The sequence below is a fragment of the Mesoplodon densirostris genome, chromosome 7 (assembly GCF_025265405.1).
Source record: "Mesoplodon densirostris isolate mMesDen1 chromosome 7, mMesDen1 primary haplotype, whole genome shotgun sequence".
Classification (NCBI taxonomy): Eukaryota; Metazoa; Chordata; class Mammalia; order Artiodactyla; family Ziphiidae; genus Mesoplodon; species Mesoplodon densirostris.
The window spans coordinates 69,915,163-69,934,791 of NC_082667.1; the positions used below are offsets into that span (position 1 = coordinate 69,915,163).

General features: G+C 37.3%; 1 protein-coding gene across 2 annotated transcripts in view; it reads right to left on the reverse strand.

Moving 5' to 3' along the window:
- Positions 1-7,160: 7,160 nt before the first annotated feature.
- COPB1 (COPI coat complex subunit beta 1) overlaps positions 7,161-19,629 on the reverse strand; it is a 32,657-nt gene continuing 20,188 nt past the window's right edge. For both annotated transcript variants that reach the window (XM_060104254.1, XM_060104253.1), the window contains exons 15-22: positions 16,514-16,741; positions 16,173-16,352; positions 13,627-13,771; positions 12,498-12,617; positions 9,795-9,940; positions 9,105-9,194; positions 7,981-8,136; positions 7,161-7,507 (exon numbers count right to left, since the gene is read on the reverse strand). In XM_060104254.1, coding sequence (XP_059960237.1) covers positions 7,448-7,507; positions 7,981-8,136; positions 9,105-9,194; positions 9,795-9,940; positions 12,498-12,617; positions 13,627-13,771; positions 16,173-16,352; positions 16,514-16,741 — 1,125 coding nt within the window. In that variant the 3' untranslated portion in view covers positions 7,161-7,447. The remainder of the gene's footprint in view (positions 7,508-7,980; positions 8,137-9,104; positions 9,195-9,794; positions 9,941-12,497; positions 12,618-13,626; positions 13,772-16,172; positions 16,353-16,513; positions 16,742-19,629) is intronic.

The following is a 19,629-nucleotide window of genomic DNA, read 5'->3' on the forward strand; positions in this document are numbered from 1 at the left end:
GAGAAAGGACAGCCTCTTTAATAAGTGGTGCTGGGAAAACTGGACAGGGACATGTAAAAGTATGAGGTTAGATCACTCCCTAACACCATACACAAAAATAAGCTCAAAATGGATTAAAGACCTAAATGTAAGGCCAGAAACTATCAAACTCTTAGAGGAAAACATAGGCAGAACACTCTATGACATAAATCACAGCAAGATCCTTTTTGATCCACCTCCTAGAGAAATGGAAATAAAGACAAACACATGGGACCTAATGAAACTTCAAAGCTTTTGCACAGCAAAGGAAACCATAAACAAGACCAAAAGACAACCCTCAGAATGGGAGAAAATATTTGCAAATGAAGCAACTGACAAAGGATTAATCTCCAAAATTTATAAGCAGCTCATGCAGCTCAATAACAAAAAAACAAACAACCCAATCCAAAAATGGGCAGAAGACCTAAATAGACATTTCTCCACAGAAGATATACAGACTGCCAACAAACACATGAAAGAATGCTCAAGATCTTTAATCATTAGAGAAATGCAAATCAGAACTACAATGAGATATCATCTCACACCAGTCAGAATGGCCATCATCAAAAAATCTAGAAACAATAAATTCTGGAGAGGGTGTGGAAAAAAGGGAACACTCTTGCACTGCTGGTGGGAATGTGAATTGGTACAGCCACTCTAGAGAACAGTATGGATGTTCCTTAAAAAACTAAAAATAGAACTACCATATGACCCAGCAATCCCACTACTGGGCATATACCCTGAGAAAACCATAATTCAAAAAGAGTCATGTACCAACATGTTCATTGCAGCCCTATTTACAATAGCCCAGAGATGGAAACATCCTAAGTGTCCATCATCGGATGAATGGATAAAGAAGATGTGGCACATATATACAATGGAATATTACTCAGCCATAAAAAGAAATGAAATTGAGCTATTTGTAATGAGGTGGATAGACCTAGAGTCTGTCATACAGAGTGAAGTAAGTCAGAAAGAGAAAGACAAATACTGTATGCTAACACATATATATGGAATTTAAGGGAAAAAAATGTCATGAAGAACATAGGGGTAAGACAGGAATAAAGACACAGACCTACTAGAGAATGGACTTGAGGATATGGGGAGGGGGAAGGGTAAGCTGTGACAAAGCGAAAGAGAGGCATGGACATGTATACACTACCAAATGTAAGGTAGATAGCTAGTGGGAAACAGCCACATAGCACAGGGAGATCAGCTCGGTGCTTTGTGACCGCCTGGAGAGCTGGGATAGGGAGGGTGGGAGGGAGACCCAAGAGGGAGGGGATATGGGAACATATGTATATGTATAACTGATTCACTTTGTTATAAAACAGAAACTAACACACCATTGTTAAGCAATTATACTCCAATAAAGATGTAAAAAAAATTACAGATCTAAAAATCACAAGAGCTAGAATCAGGGACCCTAGCTAATGAAATATCTTGGCCACACCCAGTGACCTGAGGTGGTAAACAACTTTTATTTTCAAGACGTTCTAGTGATATGACTGATGTGATTTTTTTTATTCACCTGAAGAGACAGACAGGCAGTATATCTATAATGTATCCTGATTCATCTTAATGTAGGAGACATTCTTACAGAGTGGTGTCTTCTCATCTAACATTTTTTAACATTGAAATAGTTTATTTACAATATTTTGTTAGTTTCAGGTGTACAGCAGTGATTCAGTTATACATATCTATATGAATATATGAGAATTCTTTTTCAGATTCTCTTCCCTTATAGGTTATTAGAGAATATTGAGTGTAGTTCCCTGTGCTGTATGGTAGGTCCCCGTTGGTTATCTATTTTATCTATTTTATATATATATATTTTTTTTTTATACCACATAGTAGTGTGTACATGTTAATCCCAACCTCCTAATTTATCCCTCCCCCCGTCACCTAACATTTCATAGGCATGTGTCCATACCCTGTTATCTCTATAGCTACATTCTTCATTTGGTCACTCAATAAATATTTATCTACTGAGTACTCTGGTATACATCATATATACTTAACATCATTTGGTTATCAATACCCATTTTGGGGTGTCTCATTTTTTATTGTCTTATAATATTAAAATTTTTGGACTTTTTTTCTTTTTTTAGTTATGCTTCTCAAAATGGTATTACCAGGGAAAGTTCTGACCAGGTCAAGGAATCATATAGCTACTCTTGTGTGTGGTCAGGATTAAAGTGTAGGCTTTAAATTTAGAATCATATGTAAAGTTTATGGTTAGGCCACTGTAATAGACTACAATAAAGATGCCAAAAGTCTAAACCACAGCAATGGCAGTAGGAGTGGGAAAAAAAGATTAGAAAAATACTGAGGAAGGGAGAACATTGGGCTTGGTATCTGATAAGATATAGGGGGTGACTGTAGAGTTAAGGGTGACTAGTGGGTTTCTAGCATAACTAACCAGACAGGGAACACAGCAGTGGAACAAGGAGTGAGAGGAGTGAGATAAGTTCCATTTCATAACGTTGATTTTGAGGTGTCTGTGGGTAATAGCCAGGTGGAGATCTCCCGGTTGATTTATAAAGTTCGTTGAAGAGATATATGTAAAAACACAAGGCTTTTTTTTTGTATGTATGTATGTATGTATGTATGTATGTATGTATGTATGTATGTATTTATTTTTATTTTTGCGGTACGCGGGCCTCTCACTGTTGTGGCCTCTCCCGTTGCAGAGCACAGGCTCCGGACGCGCAGGCTCAGCGGCCATGGCTCACGGGCCCAGCTGCTCCGCGGCATATGGGATCCTCCCGGACCGGGGCACGAACCCGTATCCCCTGCATCGGCAGGCGGACTCTCAACCACTGCGCCGCCAGGGAGGCCCCTGTTTTTATTTTTTATTATTGTTTTAAAATTTATTTTTGGCTGTGTTGGGTCTTCATTGCTGCGTGCAGGCTTCCTCTAGTTTTGGCAAGCAGGGGCTCTCTTCGTTGTGGTGCATGGGCTTCTCATTGCAGTGGCTTCTCTTGTTGTGGAGCACAGGCTCTAGGCACGTGGGCTTCAGCAGCTGTGGCTCGTGGGCTCTAGAGCCCAGGCTCAGTAGTTGTGGTGCACAGGCTTAGTTGCTCCGCGGCATGTGGGATCTTCCCGGACCAGGGCTTGAACCCGTGTCCCCTGCATTGGCGGGCGGATTCTTTCTTTTTTTTTTGCGGTACGCGGGCCCCTCACTGTTGTGGCCTCTCCCGTTGCGGAGCACAGGCTCCGGACGCGCAGGCTCAGCGGCCATGGCTCACGGGCCCAGCCGCTCCGCGGTATGTGGGATCTTCCTGGACCGGGGCACGGACCCGTGTCCCCTGCATCGGCAGGCGGACTCTCAACCATTGCGCCACCAGGGAAGCCCCGCAGGCGGATTCTTAACGACTGCGCCACCAGGGAAGCCCCACAGGGCTTTTTAGTATGAATTTTTTGAACTAGAAACCCTGGAGGTCAGTTAACTGTATTATTTTATAAGGAGATAGAACCAGACAGATACATCTATTCTCAGAAAGCTACTCAGAGAACTGAGATTCAATTTAGGAGAATCTCATTCAGGGCTGTTTCAGCCCACCATGCTGCATTTCATTTGTCTGTCTTGTTGGTTTTACAATCAATAAAAAAATACATAGTTTTCTCAGAATCCCACAATTATACACAGAACCCAGATAAAAGGCACAAATCCCACTTGCCTTCTTCTGTCACTGCATGACTAACTTCTTAATCAAAGAGATTCTGCCATGCCAGAGAGAGAGAAAATAAAGAGAAAGTGGTCAATTACTAGAAGTGACTTTTGATCTAAGTGAGCAACTCTAAATATTACATTGTTACTGTAATCTGGCTGCACATATTTCTATACTCAGTTGTTAAAGAATCAGTCATTCGATTGTCATCCTGAAAGCAAATAAAAACTATGTTCATCACAGACCACCCATGATACGAGGTATATGGGTTGTGACAGTTACATTTAGCCGTGACAACAACAGTTTATAGGCAAAAGTGCTGAAGTTAGTTAAAACCTGACATGATAAATACTGTTATAAAGAATTCTTGAGAAATAAAAGCTTCTTTTAAGTAAGTTTCTGGTGTTAAAAACAAAAACAAAGCATTCAAGTAGTGTAAAATTAGGACCTAAATTCTGAGGGAGGTATGAAGATCATGTGGAGAATAGGTTTCCATCTTCTCTGCAGTGTAAGGAAGGAGAATGGGCAAAGAAATAGAATGAATACTTATTGATTAGCATCTACCATGTGCCAAACATTCATCATAAATACATTATATCATTTCATCCCTCACATCAATTCTATGAAGTAGACATTATAAGCACCTCACAAATGAGGACACTGAGGCACAAAGAGATGAGGCAGGAGTGTCAATGAATTACTAATTGCAAGGCTTTCATGTCGGATAAAAAACCCTGGCTTTATATCTGAGTTCAACTCTTAATATTAAGCCTTAATTGATAAGAAGTAACACCCTCTCTTATGACTGTAGTCCTCATCTGTAAATGATGATATTAATAGTATTTGCCTGGTAAGAGTCATTGGGAGGATTATATATGCCATGGAGAAAGCACTCAGTGTTATGCCTGGCACACGTAAGCACTCAATAAATCAGCTACTTACCATTGTCTTAGGCCACACAGCAAGTAAGTTCAGACAGGACCGTACACTTTTCTGATTCTAAACTGAACTTCTGCACTATACCTGGCTACCTCTTCAGGCTCCTGTGATTCCTGGGGGTGGAGAGTAGAGCTCGGGGCGGGGTGGGGGGTGGGAACAGATAACATTGAGAGGGCAGTAAGGCAGGGAGCTGATATGCCTGACCCTACTTTGAGGACAGCATTCAGAACTGTTAGGGCAAAAGAACAAACTATAATTTTAAACCCAATCTTGGTTTAAGGGAAAGGCTATAAATAATTAGCTGACTAAGGACATTTACTAGTGTGGAAGGAAAAGGTCACCAGTAGAACCACTTACTTTATCCAATACATAGCACAGATATTTCACACTTGATAATATTTGAATTTTAAAAAATATTTTGGTTTTCTTGTCTTTTTAGATATCCTGAAGTGAATTCCTCTGTCTCCTGTATTATTTATAAATCATGTGGAAAAGTTTCTCACAGCTAGCAAAGTATCACTAATATCAATCTCCTTGCTAATAAAAAATTATATTGTTTTTTCTCCTTATAAAAATACCTCTATAAACTCCAATCACTTCTAATCTCCAAATGAAAGTAACTGCATATGGCTCCCTCTAGTGTCAAGACAGCAAAATATAAGGGCCATTTAATTTTCTTGTAAGATTTAGTTTTTCATTCAATACATTTACATATTAAGCCCTTACTTGGTGCCAGATACTGTGTTTATTCTCTTACTAGACATCATAGTCCTAATTATATGATATTTTGTGATGTGAGCATATAAAATGTATTTTAGATCCCTATTAAGAGAGCAGTGTAAACAGCTTTTCTAAACAGTGCTGCTGTCTCACTCAGTTTACATTTAGCAAGTGTACAAAGCTAATAAAATGCTAATGAAACAACTGTTGTAACTTTTTCTCTTTGTTCTCCTTATTTACGAATTTAAGAAAATGGCAATGTGAGCCAATCTGATCCTAACAAAAATGGCCAGAATGTTAAGCAGGGAATTTTCTGAGAGTATAAACAGATATATTCTAGGACATACAGAGGCATACATCCTTGAGATTTAAAATGCAGTAATGGTTGATTGTGAATACAAAACCAAAATGTGTAAGGTGCTAAGCTGCTTTTTCTGCCTTACGTATTGTCAACAGGTGTTCTATGGAAAAAGAATTCCCCGGTCATGTAAGATTAAGATATGCTGGGTTAAACCAAACTAATCTGCTCTCTTTACTGAAGTGCCTCTCAAAATTTTTACTATGCTAATGTGCACGGTGAATCTCCAGTACAGGACAGTATAAAGCTTTTCCCAAACTTACTTAACTATGGAATCCCTTTTCTCTCATAATATCTAATGACATCAAGGAAGCTATGCTCAGTGGAACAGAACTTGGGAAATGATCTAATCCCAACTTGCATCAGTTCCTCTGCTCTCATCACAAATCTCCAACCCTTGACTTTGCATCAGACTGATCCCCTTCCAGCATTCCTAGTATCTTTCCCATTTGGTAGCCACTGACTTTCCTTTCAGATCTCAGTGCTCTGGAATCTCAAATGCCCTATAGTCCTCTGGTTCTCTCTGATTAAAAAAGCAAGTGGCTTCAAAGTTTCTGACATCATACAAGGTATCTATCTCCTTCACACGCCAAACAAATCATTCCATTCTCACTTAAGTGCTGAAATAGGAGATGCTGCTTTCACTCCTTCACAGACCTTATCTATGGACTCATCCTGAATGCCGCCTGAATCCTAGCTGGAAGACAAAGTATAATAGTTTAGTGTTCAGACTTAGCTAAAAGAGCAGACTACCTCAGTCATCCCCAAGGAAAACAAGGGCCAAAAGAACAGCACAATCTGACCCTAGGGAACTCAGCTCAGAAAGGCATTTGGAATCATATTGGGAGGTGATGGTGCCCAGCCCTAGTGTAAAGTGAGGAAAAGGGGAGGAGGGAGTGAGGCATAGAGGCAACATGGCAACAGGACAGCTTTTTGAATCCTCTGGAGTTGAATCCTCCCAGTGCAGCTGAAGTAACTGGTTGGAATCAATTTAATTCCTAACAAACATAAAAGAATACCCAAAGCTAAAGGTGAATGATTAAAAAATCTATTTTGGATTATCTACTTTTCATTATGATTCAGGATAATTAATAGTGTGTTTATTTTAGTCAGAGTTCATAGTACTCTTTTAAAATGAAGATTGACCTGTTTTCTCAAGGTATTTGATACCATCTTCCTGGACCTAAATTTCAGAGAAAAGCCCTTTAGAACATGGTAAGGCATTCTTACAGATACTGATGTTAGAATATTAAATTAGTAAAAATCAGTCAAGTAAATCAAGGCCTATCTCATTTCATATCACTGCATTTGTAAATTCTCTTAATAAAGTTCATATATTCACGACTCAAACAGCAATTTAAATTTATAATAGAAATCTATAACCCAACTAAAATCCATTTCTCATAACTAAAATTATGTAATTACACATTTATTTATAAAATAACAAAAGATTTAGGAATAGATCTGTTTATTGTACTGTGAAAATGGTCTTGATACATGTGAGAAACATTATATACTTTGAGGACAACATTCAGAACTGTTAAGACAAAAGACAAACTATAATTTTAAAATCAATCTTGATTTAAGGGAAAGGCTATAAATTATTGGCTGGAATGCATTCAGCATGAACTCAGATTCTATATAACATAAAGCACAAAAGAGTACAAAATATGTTGGAGTCCAGTAAGCCCATACCTAAATTTTAACTGTAAAGCTGCAAGGACTTTTTTGTTTACTCTTATATACTAGTTTTCTTCTGAGACAAGTTGATTTTATCTCCAAGACTTAAGGCCATTCCCTGTAAGAAAGAATGAAGATGTTTATAATTATTGAAACTATGTACAATCAGTAGGTTATTCTATCTTAACCAAGCCTCCATGCAATGATACCATATCAACAATAAAACCAAGGATGTACAAAAGAGACTCACTAAAACTTTACTTGGTTAAGTACTTTTAGTGCTAGATTTACAAATAGTCACCAGATTTGTAGCTTGGATTTCAAAAAACTCTGAAGAACCCATTTCACAAACACCCCATGGGAATTAATCTGATTTTAAGCAAACAAACAGAATGAGTGGCCCAAAAGGTGGGCTATTTTAATGTAGTAAAGTCATACTTCTGTTCAAGGATACTACTATTATGAATATACATGCATCTAATGCATGAAACACTGGTACGACAGAGGATGCTACATATAGAAATAAAGAGACATAAGTTATTTCTCTTTTTATTTAGTTCAGAGACCATCTCAAAAAAAAACAACTGTTACCTGACTCTTTGCACGAATTCTTATGTGGCCAGTAACAGGGGCCTCTGGTCCCTGTTGAATCGGCTTCTCAATGCTGACATTTGCAAGTGCATCTTCTCCAAATATGGAACGAGCATAGAGGTTAGCTGCCATAAAGCCACAGTAACCAGAAAGTGCCTGGAAGAAATTTGTGATGAATTCAATACTCTACTAGAGAACTACACATAAGCAAGACCAAATAGCATAGGAAAATTACCACTTAAAACAGGACTTATCATGTGGTAGTAGTTACATGACTGTGTGAATTTGTTGACACTCATAGAACTATAAATGTAAAGAGTGTGAGCTTTACTGCATCTATATTATACCTCAAAAAAACTGATTTTAAAGAAATAGCACCTATCCTTATTTGTATTTATATGTTCTTTGTTTAGAGCTGTCTGCCTACCTCCCATACCAGACCCTAAGCTCCATGAAGGAAGAGACTGTTTTTATTTTGTTCTTTATTGTACATCCAGCAGCTCACAGAGTATTGGGCATATAATATTTGTTGGAGTATTTGTTCAATAGACTAATATATGAATTAAAACCTACTTGTCTGGCAGCATTCTTTTATGATTAAATCAATATTACAAAGTTAGCAGAAATTGTATAAAGAAAAACAAATTCCTGGGAATTCCCTGGCAGTCTTCACTTTTTGGTCTTTCTAGTCTTTTTTCATACATACACAAACATAGCAGAAAATCAAAGTACATTAACAATTCCATTCTTGAGCAGATAGATATATTATGACCCACAATCAGAGCCAACAGAAGAGATCATGGACATTTTCTAATCCAGTATCGTGAACTATTATGGAATAAGCCTTTAGCCAAGAGGGAGAAGACTGAAAAGAAAAACCAATGTGACTATTCAGTTGGGTCACTGCACTAGGAACAAGCAGATATTGTTCCTATTCCAGTAGAAAGCAGTCAGCAGTCAGCAGATTCATACATTCTATGGGATAACTTCTTTTAGCTAGTCTAGAATGACACTGCTTTTCTCAGGCTAAATAATATCAAAATACACTAGAGGAAATAAAAGAAAGCCAAGAATCTACCATCTTACTCTCTATCAGATTTAAGAAGTACACAGGCAAATTGTACCTTCTCCGGAGTGAGGCATTTCATGTTGGTTGACTTTAATATGTGCTGTAAATAGTCATTTAAATCAACTATATTTGTGTTAACCGTCACCTGTACAGAGGGAGAGAAAGAAGTCGAGGTTATAGCTCTTACTTTAAGAAAGTTGTGAATTTCTTATCAGACAATCGTTCATATGTCATATTAGAATCTCCTTCCAAGTATTTAGGTGGAAAGGGTGGGCAACAAAAAGTAAATGACATCTACAAAATCCAACAAACTGTAGGTTGGTATCAGAACTTTCAGATACAGATAACTTCACAGACAATCAACATGCTGTATATAAAATATTTCTAATAAAAATCAAGGCTTACAGGAACAAAGTTCCCTAGCAGGCACTGACTTTGCAAAGCTTCTACTGAACACTGGATTCAATGGCAAGTTACTATTCATACATACAAGAGATGGAACATTATTTATAATGTCTTGAACAATCAGATTAATTATAGAACTGTTACTCTCACCAACTTAAAACCGTAACTTAACCAAACCACTTGCATGCTTTCCAGTTAAAGCTAATTTGTAAGCACAGATACTGAAAGACTTTGCTTTTCACATCTGACACTTATTAGAGGGATTAATTTTATCAGAGAATCCCTCAACATTAGCCAAAAAGAAACATAAGGAGTTCAAGGAAATTTCCCAAGGACTAACTTTGTTCTCCCATTCAAATTCGGCCCACATCTGACGGAACTCAGCATCAGTGCAAGTTGCAGGCTGGATATAGTCCATGATGTCAATGTGAATATCACTGAGGACCACACAATTTCTGTCACTTGCTGCTCCAGAGACATCGTAAACTGCAATATACACATATAAAAAGACCCCCAATCACCAAAGGCAAATTTTAATTAAAAATTTTAATATTTCCAAATAACAACTATGACATTAGCAAATAGTTTTGCTTATTATATAGTGGGCTCTATGTTTTACAAGTTATTACCTATTTAATATGACCATCAATCCTATGTTATAGTATTATTATTTTCCATCTTATAGACAAGTAAAAACAAAGAGAACTTAATTAAGTGGCTCAAGGTCACAGAACTGGTTAAGTGGTGGAGGCCAGGATTCAAACTCAGTGAGTGCTTACATAGCAGTTGCAGTGTTAGACACTGTAGAAGGATACACAGGTAGTAGTGTTCTCATGCAGATGCTTAACTAATATTTCTGGATGAATATTGCTGAGCCATAGTATGTAATGATACAAGACCTTTCCATCTGTAACTGTTTCTTCCATGGTAGAAAGTCATAATCTGACTGGAGCCTACCTTTTTTTAGCCTGTTTTCTTGACATTCCCCCACCCTACTTTTGGAGAAAACTAAGGTTACCAAGAATAAGTTCCTTTAATTTTCAGCCCCACCTCTAAAAATAAATGTATCTTTCTCTGAATCAACTTTCACCTACTTACCTTTCCTATCAGACAAGTATGGCCTCTGCTCTTCAAGGATCATAGTTGCTGCCATCTGTGATGCCTGCTTTGGTTCAGGACCTCACTCCATCAATCATTACCTCTTTTGTCTTTACCTTCATATTCTTTACTGACTTTCTTCCCTTATAGTTTATAAACATAGTCAAGGTCCTCTCATCGTCAAAAAAAAATCTTCCCTCATCCTTTCTTTCTCTTCTGGCTACTGCTCTCTCTCATTCTTATCAAAACCAAGGTCGCACACTCAGAGTGGCCTGCACTCACTATCTTTATTTCTCCACGTCCTATGCAGTCTTCAACCCACCACCACTGCCCAAGACAGGTCATAAGAAACGTTTTAGTATCACTGATTGTCAAATCCAAAGGGCCCTTCTCTTAGGGATCTTCTGCAGCTGCCGATACTTCTTCAGAATTTTTCCTTGCTTCTCTAACTGCACCTCCTTTGTAGGCTTCTCCTTCTCTGACCAGCTTTAATACTACCCTGAATAAAAACTCCAAACAGCTCTTAATATTGCTGTTCTCTCGGATTTGGTTTTCAAATCTCCCCTCTTCTCACTCTTTATGCCCTCTCTGGGTGATTTCTTCCATTTCTGTGGTTTTAAAACAAATATTCATCTCTACTTTAGACCTCTCGTTCAAGTTCCAGACTCATCTCAAACTGCCCTTCAATAACTTAAGACACTTCATTACTTAACCTCAAGTTTAACTTATCATCTCTCTCAAATTTGTCCTTCTCTCCTCTGTTCTGTTTTGGTGATTAACATAAACACCAACCCAACATACCCAAGCAGGAAATCTGAGCGTTGCTCTAGCCACTTCCTCTTCAATCAGTAACCATTCTATCTCCTTAATATCTATTATATTCAGCCCTTCTCTCCATCCCAGCCACTACTGTGTTGGTTCAAACTCTCCATCATCTCTCACCTGTGCTACTGCAAGTCTACTAGTTAATCTTCTTGCCTCTTCCAATCAGTCTTCCTTAGTGCTGCCACAGAAATATTTAATCATGTAACTCACTCACTAATAATTCCTCAGTGGCTGCCCTCTATATCCAGGATAAAGTTCGAAATTCTTAGCATGACAAGTATAATATAGCTGCCACTAACCTTCCCAACCTCCTTCTCTTCTACCACCACCCTCTAGCGCACTCTAAACTCCAGGTATATCAAACGACTTGCATTTGTTCTAACTGAATCTCTGTCTATCTGTAGACCATTTACTGATCTTTTAAAACCCCACTTGAGCTTCAGCTCCTCCACAAAGCCTTTTCTTTACCTTTCCTCCCAACCCCCCACCACTCTGAGAGAACTGACCCAATCTCTTCATAGACTTCCACTTCACCCAGCACAGCCTTCTTTCATAGCACTTACCGTTATGTACTGCACATATCTACTTCACATATCTGTTTTCCCTTACTCAACTAGAAGCTATCTGAGGACAGAGATTTTTTTGTTCCTACCACAGAAATTGCTTTTTTAAAAAAGAAAGCTTATTGACTGAATACCTCTGTACAAGCTAATCCCTAGGTGGCCCAGCAACAAATGCCTATACACAGTTTGGGGCTCAGTTCAAATGTCATCCTTTGATAACATACCTTCCTCCTTTATAAAGCCTTCTATACTGTTAGCATTTTCCCTCTATGATCCCAAAGCACATAGTATATAAACTAGCCGTTATCACATTGTATTGTAATCTATTATTTATCTATCTCCTCCTTTTGCTTGACAGTTTGAGGACAGTGACTCTATCTGGTTCATTTCTGTATATCCAGAACACAGCACAACACTGAATAGCATAGAAGATGCCCCATAAATGAATGAATGAATGAATGGATTCAAGCCCTGTCCTCAAAAAATGTCACACAGCTCATTACAGAAATTCTTCAGTAAAATATCCAAACATCACATACTATAAAACAATTCCTTACCTATATTGCCAAAAATTATTCCATTTTCTGTTGATGCTACTTTGACATTAGCTTTAATATTTGCAAAGTCATGTGGAGCAAGAGTCAAAGGAGATGGCTTTTCCACAAGTTTCAGGTCCCCTGAAAAAAAATTTAGACATGGCTAAAAAGACATACATATTAACCTCTCCAGTCGTAAAACCTTAAAATGTATATAGCTCAATAGTTTCTAGCAAAACAAGGAACAAGAGAAGGGTTATGATTCAAATATAAGGACAAAATAAAGAAATCATTTAACACTATTATTCACATCAAAATGCACATTTTCTTTTAAAAGGTAATAGGCTTCTCAGAATAACTCTATATTTAATTCATGTGTGTGTGTGTGTGTATGGGGTTACTCTGGGCATACTGCTTTATTTCAGTGAATGGATACAGATGTCTCAAAAGCTTAAGTCTTAAACTATACACTCCATTACAAAGATAAAACAATCTGAAAAAAGGACTGCAAATTCTTAGAAACACAGTTCTTTATATAGGCCCAAGCTATGCTGAGGAAGACAGGGCAGAACTGTTCTCCCTTGATTTCTTAAAGTCCCTTAACTCTTGCTTAAGCCATATGGAATTTCCTAGGGGCAGTGCACTGTTCCTGTATACAATTTATATTTTCCAACTTCAAAGCCATATGTATAAATGACCAGAGAAAGTCTGATTCATGTGTCTATATTAAGAAGAAGAAAAAAAATCTCACATTGCTAAATGTGATAATGATGTATTACTTTGGCCACACATGGTATGTATTAGTTATGGGCTCAGAAAATACCTCGTTCTGTACTAAGGCAATTAAAACTTTAAACTACTTGGTAAATCTGTAACTTAAACAGCTCTTATTTAATCTAGAAAAACTGACATATGCTGGATCAAGCTCACTGAATACCAAGAGCATAAGCATAAGAAAGTCAATATCACAGAGGTTCAGAAAATTGGAGTAGAAGGAGACTAAATATAAAATGTAAAACTAAGAGTTGATTCAAAATGTCACAAAGGGCTCAAGAGAATTCTTATACTAAAACTTGTGCACTTCTCTTAACAATCTGTCATAAAGATTTACTATGTAACGATATCTTTCTGTTATGGTAAATTTCCTCACCCAGAGTAGCTAACTCTAACGTGCAGTTCTGCAAGGTATCACTGGTTTGGTTCACAACAAGTACGTCCAGGACGATATCATACTGGTTGACGTGAACATAAGCTTCTGCATATACAGGGTCTGAGAAACCTGTCAATTGGGTGACCTGTCAAACAAAAATAAAGATAATCAAATGACTGAGACAGTTTAACCAAACATATCCTAGCCAAATGACTAAGTCTGTTAGGTAATTAACAGATGTGCTTAGATTAGACCAGTCATTTGAAATGTATAATAAAATTGTTTTGTAATGTAGACATGGTAACTGAAACATAGACATTAAAAATAACAGGTCTTGGGGCTTCCCTGGTGGCGCAGTGGTTGAGAGTCCACCTGCCGATGCAGGGGACATGGGTTCATGCCCCAGTCCGGGAAGATCCCACATGCCGCGGAGCAGCTGGGCCCGTAAGCCATGGCCGCTGAGCCTGCGCGTCCGGAGCTTGTACTCCGCAACGGGAGAGGCCGCAACAGTGAGAGGCCTGCATACCGCAAATAAATAAATAAATAAATAACTAGCACTAAAGGTGCTACACTTTACAGCTCAGTAGTAGAAAGATGTTAAATATGTTCAGCAAATACATTAAACATTATCCCAACTTAGGAACTGAATAGATTTGCATACATTTTCAGTTAAATCCCTAAGCACCTAAACTCACTAGCTGTTACCCAAACTCAGGAAAAATAATTACAAGCAAGAAACACTTGTAATTCCACAAAGATAAATTTTTAGATGTTCCCCCACCAAAAAAATATTTTTTAAAAAACATCCAGAGTATATATAACACTTTAAAAATGTAATATTGTCACCAAAGACATAAGCAACAAAAGAAAAAAATGGGTAAATTGGACTACATCAAAGTTACAAACTTTTGTACTTCAAAGGACACTATTAGCAGAGTGAAAAGACAACCCACAGAATGGGAGAAAATATCTGCAAATCATATAGCTGATGAGGGACTTGTATTCTGAATATATAAAGAAATCTTACAACTCAACACAAAACAACCAGCCAGATTAAAAAATATGCAAAGGATTTGAATAGACGTTTCTCCAAAGAAGATATATAAATGACCAATAAGCACACAAAAAGATGCCTAACATCACTAATCATTAGGGAAATGCAAATCAAAACCACAATAAGATATCACTTCACATCCACTAGGATGGTTACTACAAAAGAAATAAAAAGTGTTGGCAAGGATATGGAGAAATCAGAATCCTTCTGCATTGAAGGTTGGAATGTAAAACAGTGCAGCTGCTATGTAAAACAGTATAGTGGTCCTCAAAAAATTAAAGCAGAATCACTATGATCCACCAATTCCATTTCTGGGTTTAACCCAAAAGAAATGAAAGCAGAACCTCGAAGAGAGATATGAACGTCCACATTCAAGGCAGAATTATTCACAACAGCCAAAGGTGGAAGCAACCAAAATGTCCATCAACAGATGAATGGATAAACAAAACGTGGTATATATTCACAGTCAAGTATTACCCAGCCTTAAAAGGGAAAGAAATTCTGACACATGCTACAAAATGGATGAACCTTGAAGACATTAGGCTAAGTGAACTAAACCAGTCACAAAAGGATAATACTGTATGATTCCACATAAGGTACCTAGAATAGTCAAATTCATTGGGATAAAAAGTAGAATGTGGTTGCCAAGGGCTGAGGGAAGAAGGGAATTGGGATTTATTGTTTAATGGGTATAGAGTTTCAGCTCTGTAAGATGAAAAAAGTTCAGGGGATATAGACGGTGGTGATGGTTGCACAATAATGTGAATATACTTAATGCCACTGAACTGTACACTTAAATATAGTTAAGAGGGTAAATCTGATGTTATGTAAACTTTAGAACAATTTTAAAAAATAAATTGAAAAATTTTATAACTGTAATATCGTCAATATCAATTCCCAATTCTAAGGGAGAAAACTGTTTCAGTAGTTCCTATTCTGCCACTGATCTTATCTTGGGCAACAAAACCAATTTGAGACTGTTACTCATCTAATGGAGGAAGGATTAAACCAGATTTGTAAATTTAATATCTGAGTAGAGAGAGATTAGAACAATTTTCGTAATGAAATCCTATTCGGAACTCAATACATTAAGACTATAAAAGTGTAATTGTCCTGTTTAAAGTAGCAGGGGACAGGAGAAACTTGAGGGCAGGGTGTGGGGGAAGAGGCTAGTGCCCTACCTTTTAAAAGTTTTAGTCAACCACTAAGGATCCCTCAGCGCTATGTTTCACTTTATGGTAATTTGACACACAACTGGAACAAGTTAAAAATCATCTCTGGGACTTAACAGTGCCATCATATAGTAAAGTATCAGGCTCCACCGAGTTTCAATTCATGTTTAATGAACCTGTCAATCAGAGTAACTTGACAAAAACTGATGCTGTTCTAGTTATTTTTCCTTTAAAAAACAGCAAGACCAACAACTTCCTGATTACTACTTTCTTAAGTAGCCAATTTAAATAACTCGCCAGTGTATCTGACATTTTGTTACCTTGTTAAGTTTAGATGCTAGGGGATCTGCTGCCTCTTTCCTCTGTGTGTTACCCATTGCTGCCAGCAAACTCAGCTGAAACTGATCTTCCTTGCAGTTCATTTCATTCTTAGCAGTTAGTTGCATGAAGGAAATGGGGTCATCAGGCTGTACTGTCACATTCCTCTTTTCAGATTCTTTCTGTGTTGAAAATACAATATACCATCTCTCTTTAATATGGAAAAAAAGATAGCTTTTTGTAGGCCTTCAACAGGGACAAGCCCTCACACATGAGGACTGAAAAATCAACAGCAACAATAAAACCAAAAAGCACTATTATGGCTTTATCATATATACCTTACCTTTTGGGATAATTTCTCTTCTTCAAGTTTAGCAGATAACATGTGAGAAAGGGACTGTCTGCATTCCTTATTGAAAATGTCATTCATTAAAGGTGAACATTCAGATAAGACCTTGAGGCACAGGGAAATTCGATCTACATCATCATCTGTAATTGGCTTCTTAGGAAGAGAGGATTTTCCCAAATGCAGGATAGTGGCCATGAGCAACATTGCCTCAGCAACAAAAGACTAGATAAGGAGAGAAATGGCTTATTTATTGTCAGGCTTCTCCAAATGCAATAATGTCACTTTATTATAACTCACAATCCAAGAAATAAACCTAATTTTCACTTCACCTGAATAAGACTGCAAATATTTTAGATTTTATCTCCCTGTTTTTTTGCACCCTTTTCCCTCCTTTCTATTCTAACTGCCACCCTCTAAAATCTTCATTAACCCTTAAGTGATAGACAGAAGTGGTTTTCAAACTATTTTCTCTTACTCTAACCCCTCACAGGCCAATGCTATCTTTTATCTTTCCAACTACGGAAAGTTAAAAGAATGATACACTTCACGGATTGTTAATATTCTGCTGTAATTGCTTTCTTACTCTACCTATATAGGTACACTTATTTTTTTGGCTTAACATATGAAAGTAAGAATCTTTACCTCATAAATGCTTTAGCATACATCTCTTAAGAATCAGGACAGTTTCCTTTATAATCACAATGTCATCATCTCACTTAAGAAATGTAACAGTTCCAAAATATATCTACTACACTCCAAATTGAACTAAATCTTCCTAATTGTCACAAAGATTTTTTTTTTAATCCAGGACCAGTTTCATGCATTTTATTTGACTATTATTCTCCTTAGCCCCTTTTAACCTAGACCAGTCCCCTGGTTTTCTGTGTTCTTTTCCATCACAATGATTTCTTTTAAAGAGCCCAGGCTAGCTGTTCTACAGAATGTTCTCCACTTTTAGTTACAGTACAAGATAGGTGATGTTTTGCATATCTTCTTGTATTGCATTAGGAGGCACATAATGTCAGGTTGTCCTGTTACTAGTGATGCTAAGTGTGATTACCTACTATCTTAATCTTTATTGGGCATCAATCATTTCACTCCACATGCAAATACCTTCAATGATTTCCTACAGCCTTCATGTTGAAGTCCGTATCACTCAGCCTGCTATTCAAGGTCTTCCACCAGTGAATTCGACTTACATTTTTAGTCTCATGTAGCATTATCCTGACACATGCTTTATTATGTCTTTGTCAAAATGTCTTTGGCTAAGTACTGATCAGCATACATACGTGAAAAAACTACCAGAAGCCTGGGAAAGAACCTCAGAAGAGTAAGTGTAATAATCCTTTGAGCCTAGATATTATCTCCAGAAGGAGGGGAAAGAGGAGGGGGACAGAAAAAAGTAGCTAAAGAAATAACGGCCAAAAAATTCCTGAATTTGATGAAAACTACAAAACCACATATCCAAGAAGCTCAATGAACCAAAAGCAAACAAGAAAACCACACCAAAGCATATCCTAATCAAATTACTGAAACTTGAAATTATAGTGATAAGGAGAAAATCCAAAACATGCCAGAAGAAAACGGGACACATTCCACACAGAGACACAGGAGCTACATCTTGATAGTACCGAAAGCCGGAAGACAATGAAGCAACATCTTTATGGTACTAAAAGAAAAAAACTGTCAACCTAGAATGCTATATCTGCAAAGATATCTTTCAAAAATGAAGGAGGGGCTTCCCTGGTGGCGCAGTGGTTGAGAGTCCGCCTGCCGATGCAGGGGACACGGGTTTGTGCCCCGATCCCGGAAGATCCCACATGCCGCGGAGCGGCTGGGCCCGCGAGCCATGGCCGCGGAGCCTGTGTGTCCGGAGCCTGTGCTCCGCAACGGGAGAGGCAACAGCAGTGAGAGGCCCGCGTACAGCAAAAAAAAAAAAAAAAAAAAAAAAAAAAAAAAAAAAAAAAATGAAGGAGGACTTTTTCAAACAAAAACCAAAAGAATTAACTGCCAACAGACCTGCACTACAAGAAAAGTTAAAGCAAATTCTTTAAGCAAAAGATATATGATACCAGAGAGAAAGTCAGATCTACATGAAAAAATGAAGAGTGTCGGAAAAGGCATAAATGAAGGAGAGCCAGTATGGTGATAAACAACCAAACTTCCTTCTGCCTCGTACCAAAGGTCACAAACTTGCTGAACCAGGTATGTTAGCAGAAACCCGGTTCTCTTAAGCAGGTATCAGCAAATGGTCTCCCAACTTGCAGAACTGAGACATAAAATGCTGGAGATTTTTAAAAAGCATAATTTAAAGAACAGACAAGACCTGAATAAATAAATAATGGCCCACAGAGAGTTACAAAGTAAATTACTGCCCATAAATAAAATTAGTCAATAAAAAAGAGATAATACACCTTGTAATTTTACCCGACCCTCTAAATCTCATTTATGGATTTATAAGGAAATCTATATGACGGAAATTTTTAAAAAAATCCTTTGAAAGTCCCTAATCTAAAAAGAAAATGTCTAATTATATGGAGGTTTGAGTAAATGAAAGAATCTAGTGGACTACTATTATGCAGCTATTAAATATTATTATGATTAGGAAGGGTTTAGAATAACATGGGAAAATGTTATAAAGTTAAGTGAAACTGCAGTATTGTAAAACACAAAATGATCACTACTAGGGGAAAACGTGATCATTATTAAAAGCCATAATAAACTCTTTCTGAGGAAGGAAAGATTTTTGTTACTATATCTGGTAATGTAATTCCATCTTTTGATGTTTCTATCTATCTCCACCACAATATTAACAAGATTTGTACTTCAGTGCTTTAACCATGAGTGATTTTTTTCTCATTAGTTTTTATTACATCACTCATTATTTCAGCAATGTGAAAAAAGATATGAACAAAAATAAAATAAAAATGTTCACAATTCTACCACAGAGATTTTTTTTTTAATGAAAGTAAAGATTTTTTTCAGGCAAATGTGAGCTGAGAGAATTCATCAGCAGGAGACGTGCATTATAAAAATAATCAAGTTCTTTAGGCAGAAAGAAAATATCCGATAGAAATCTGCATTTATACAAAGGAATGAAAAGCACCATA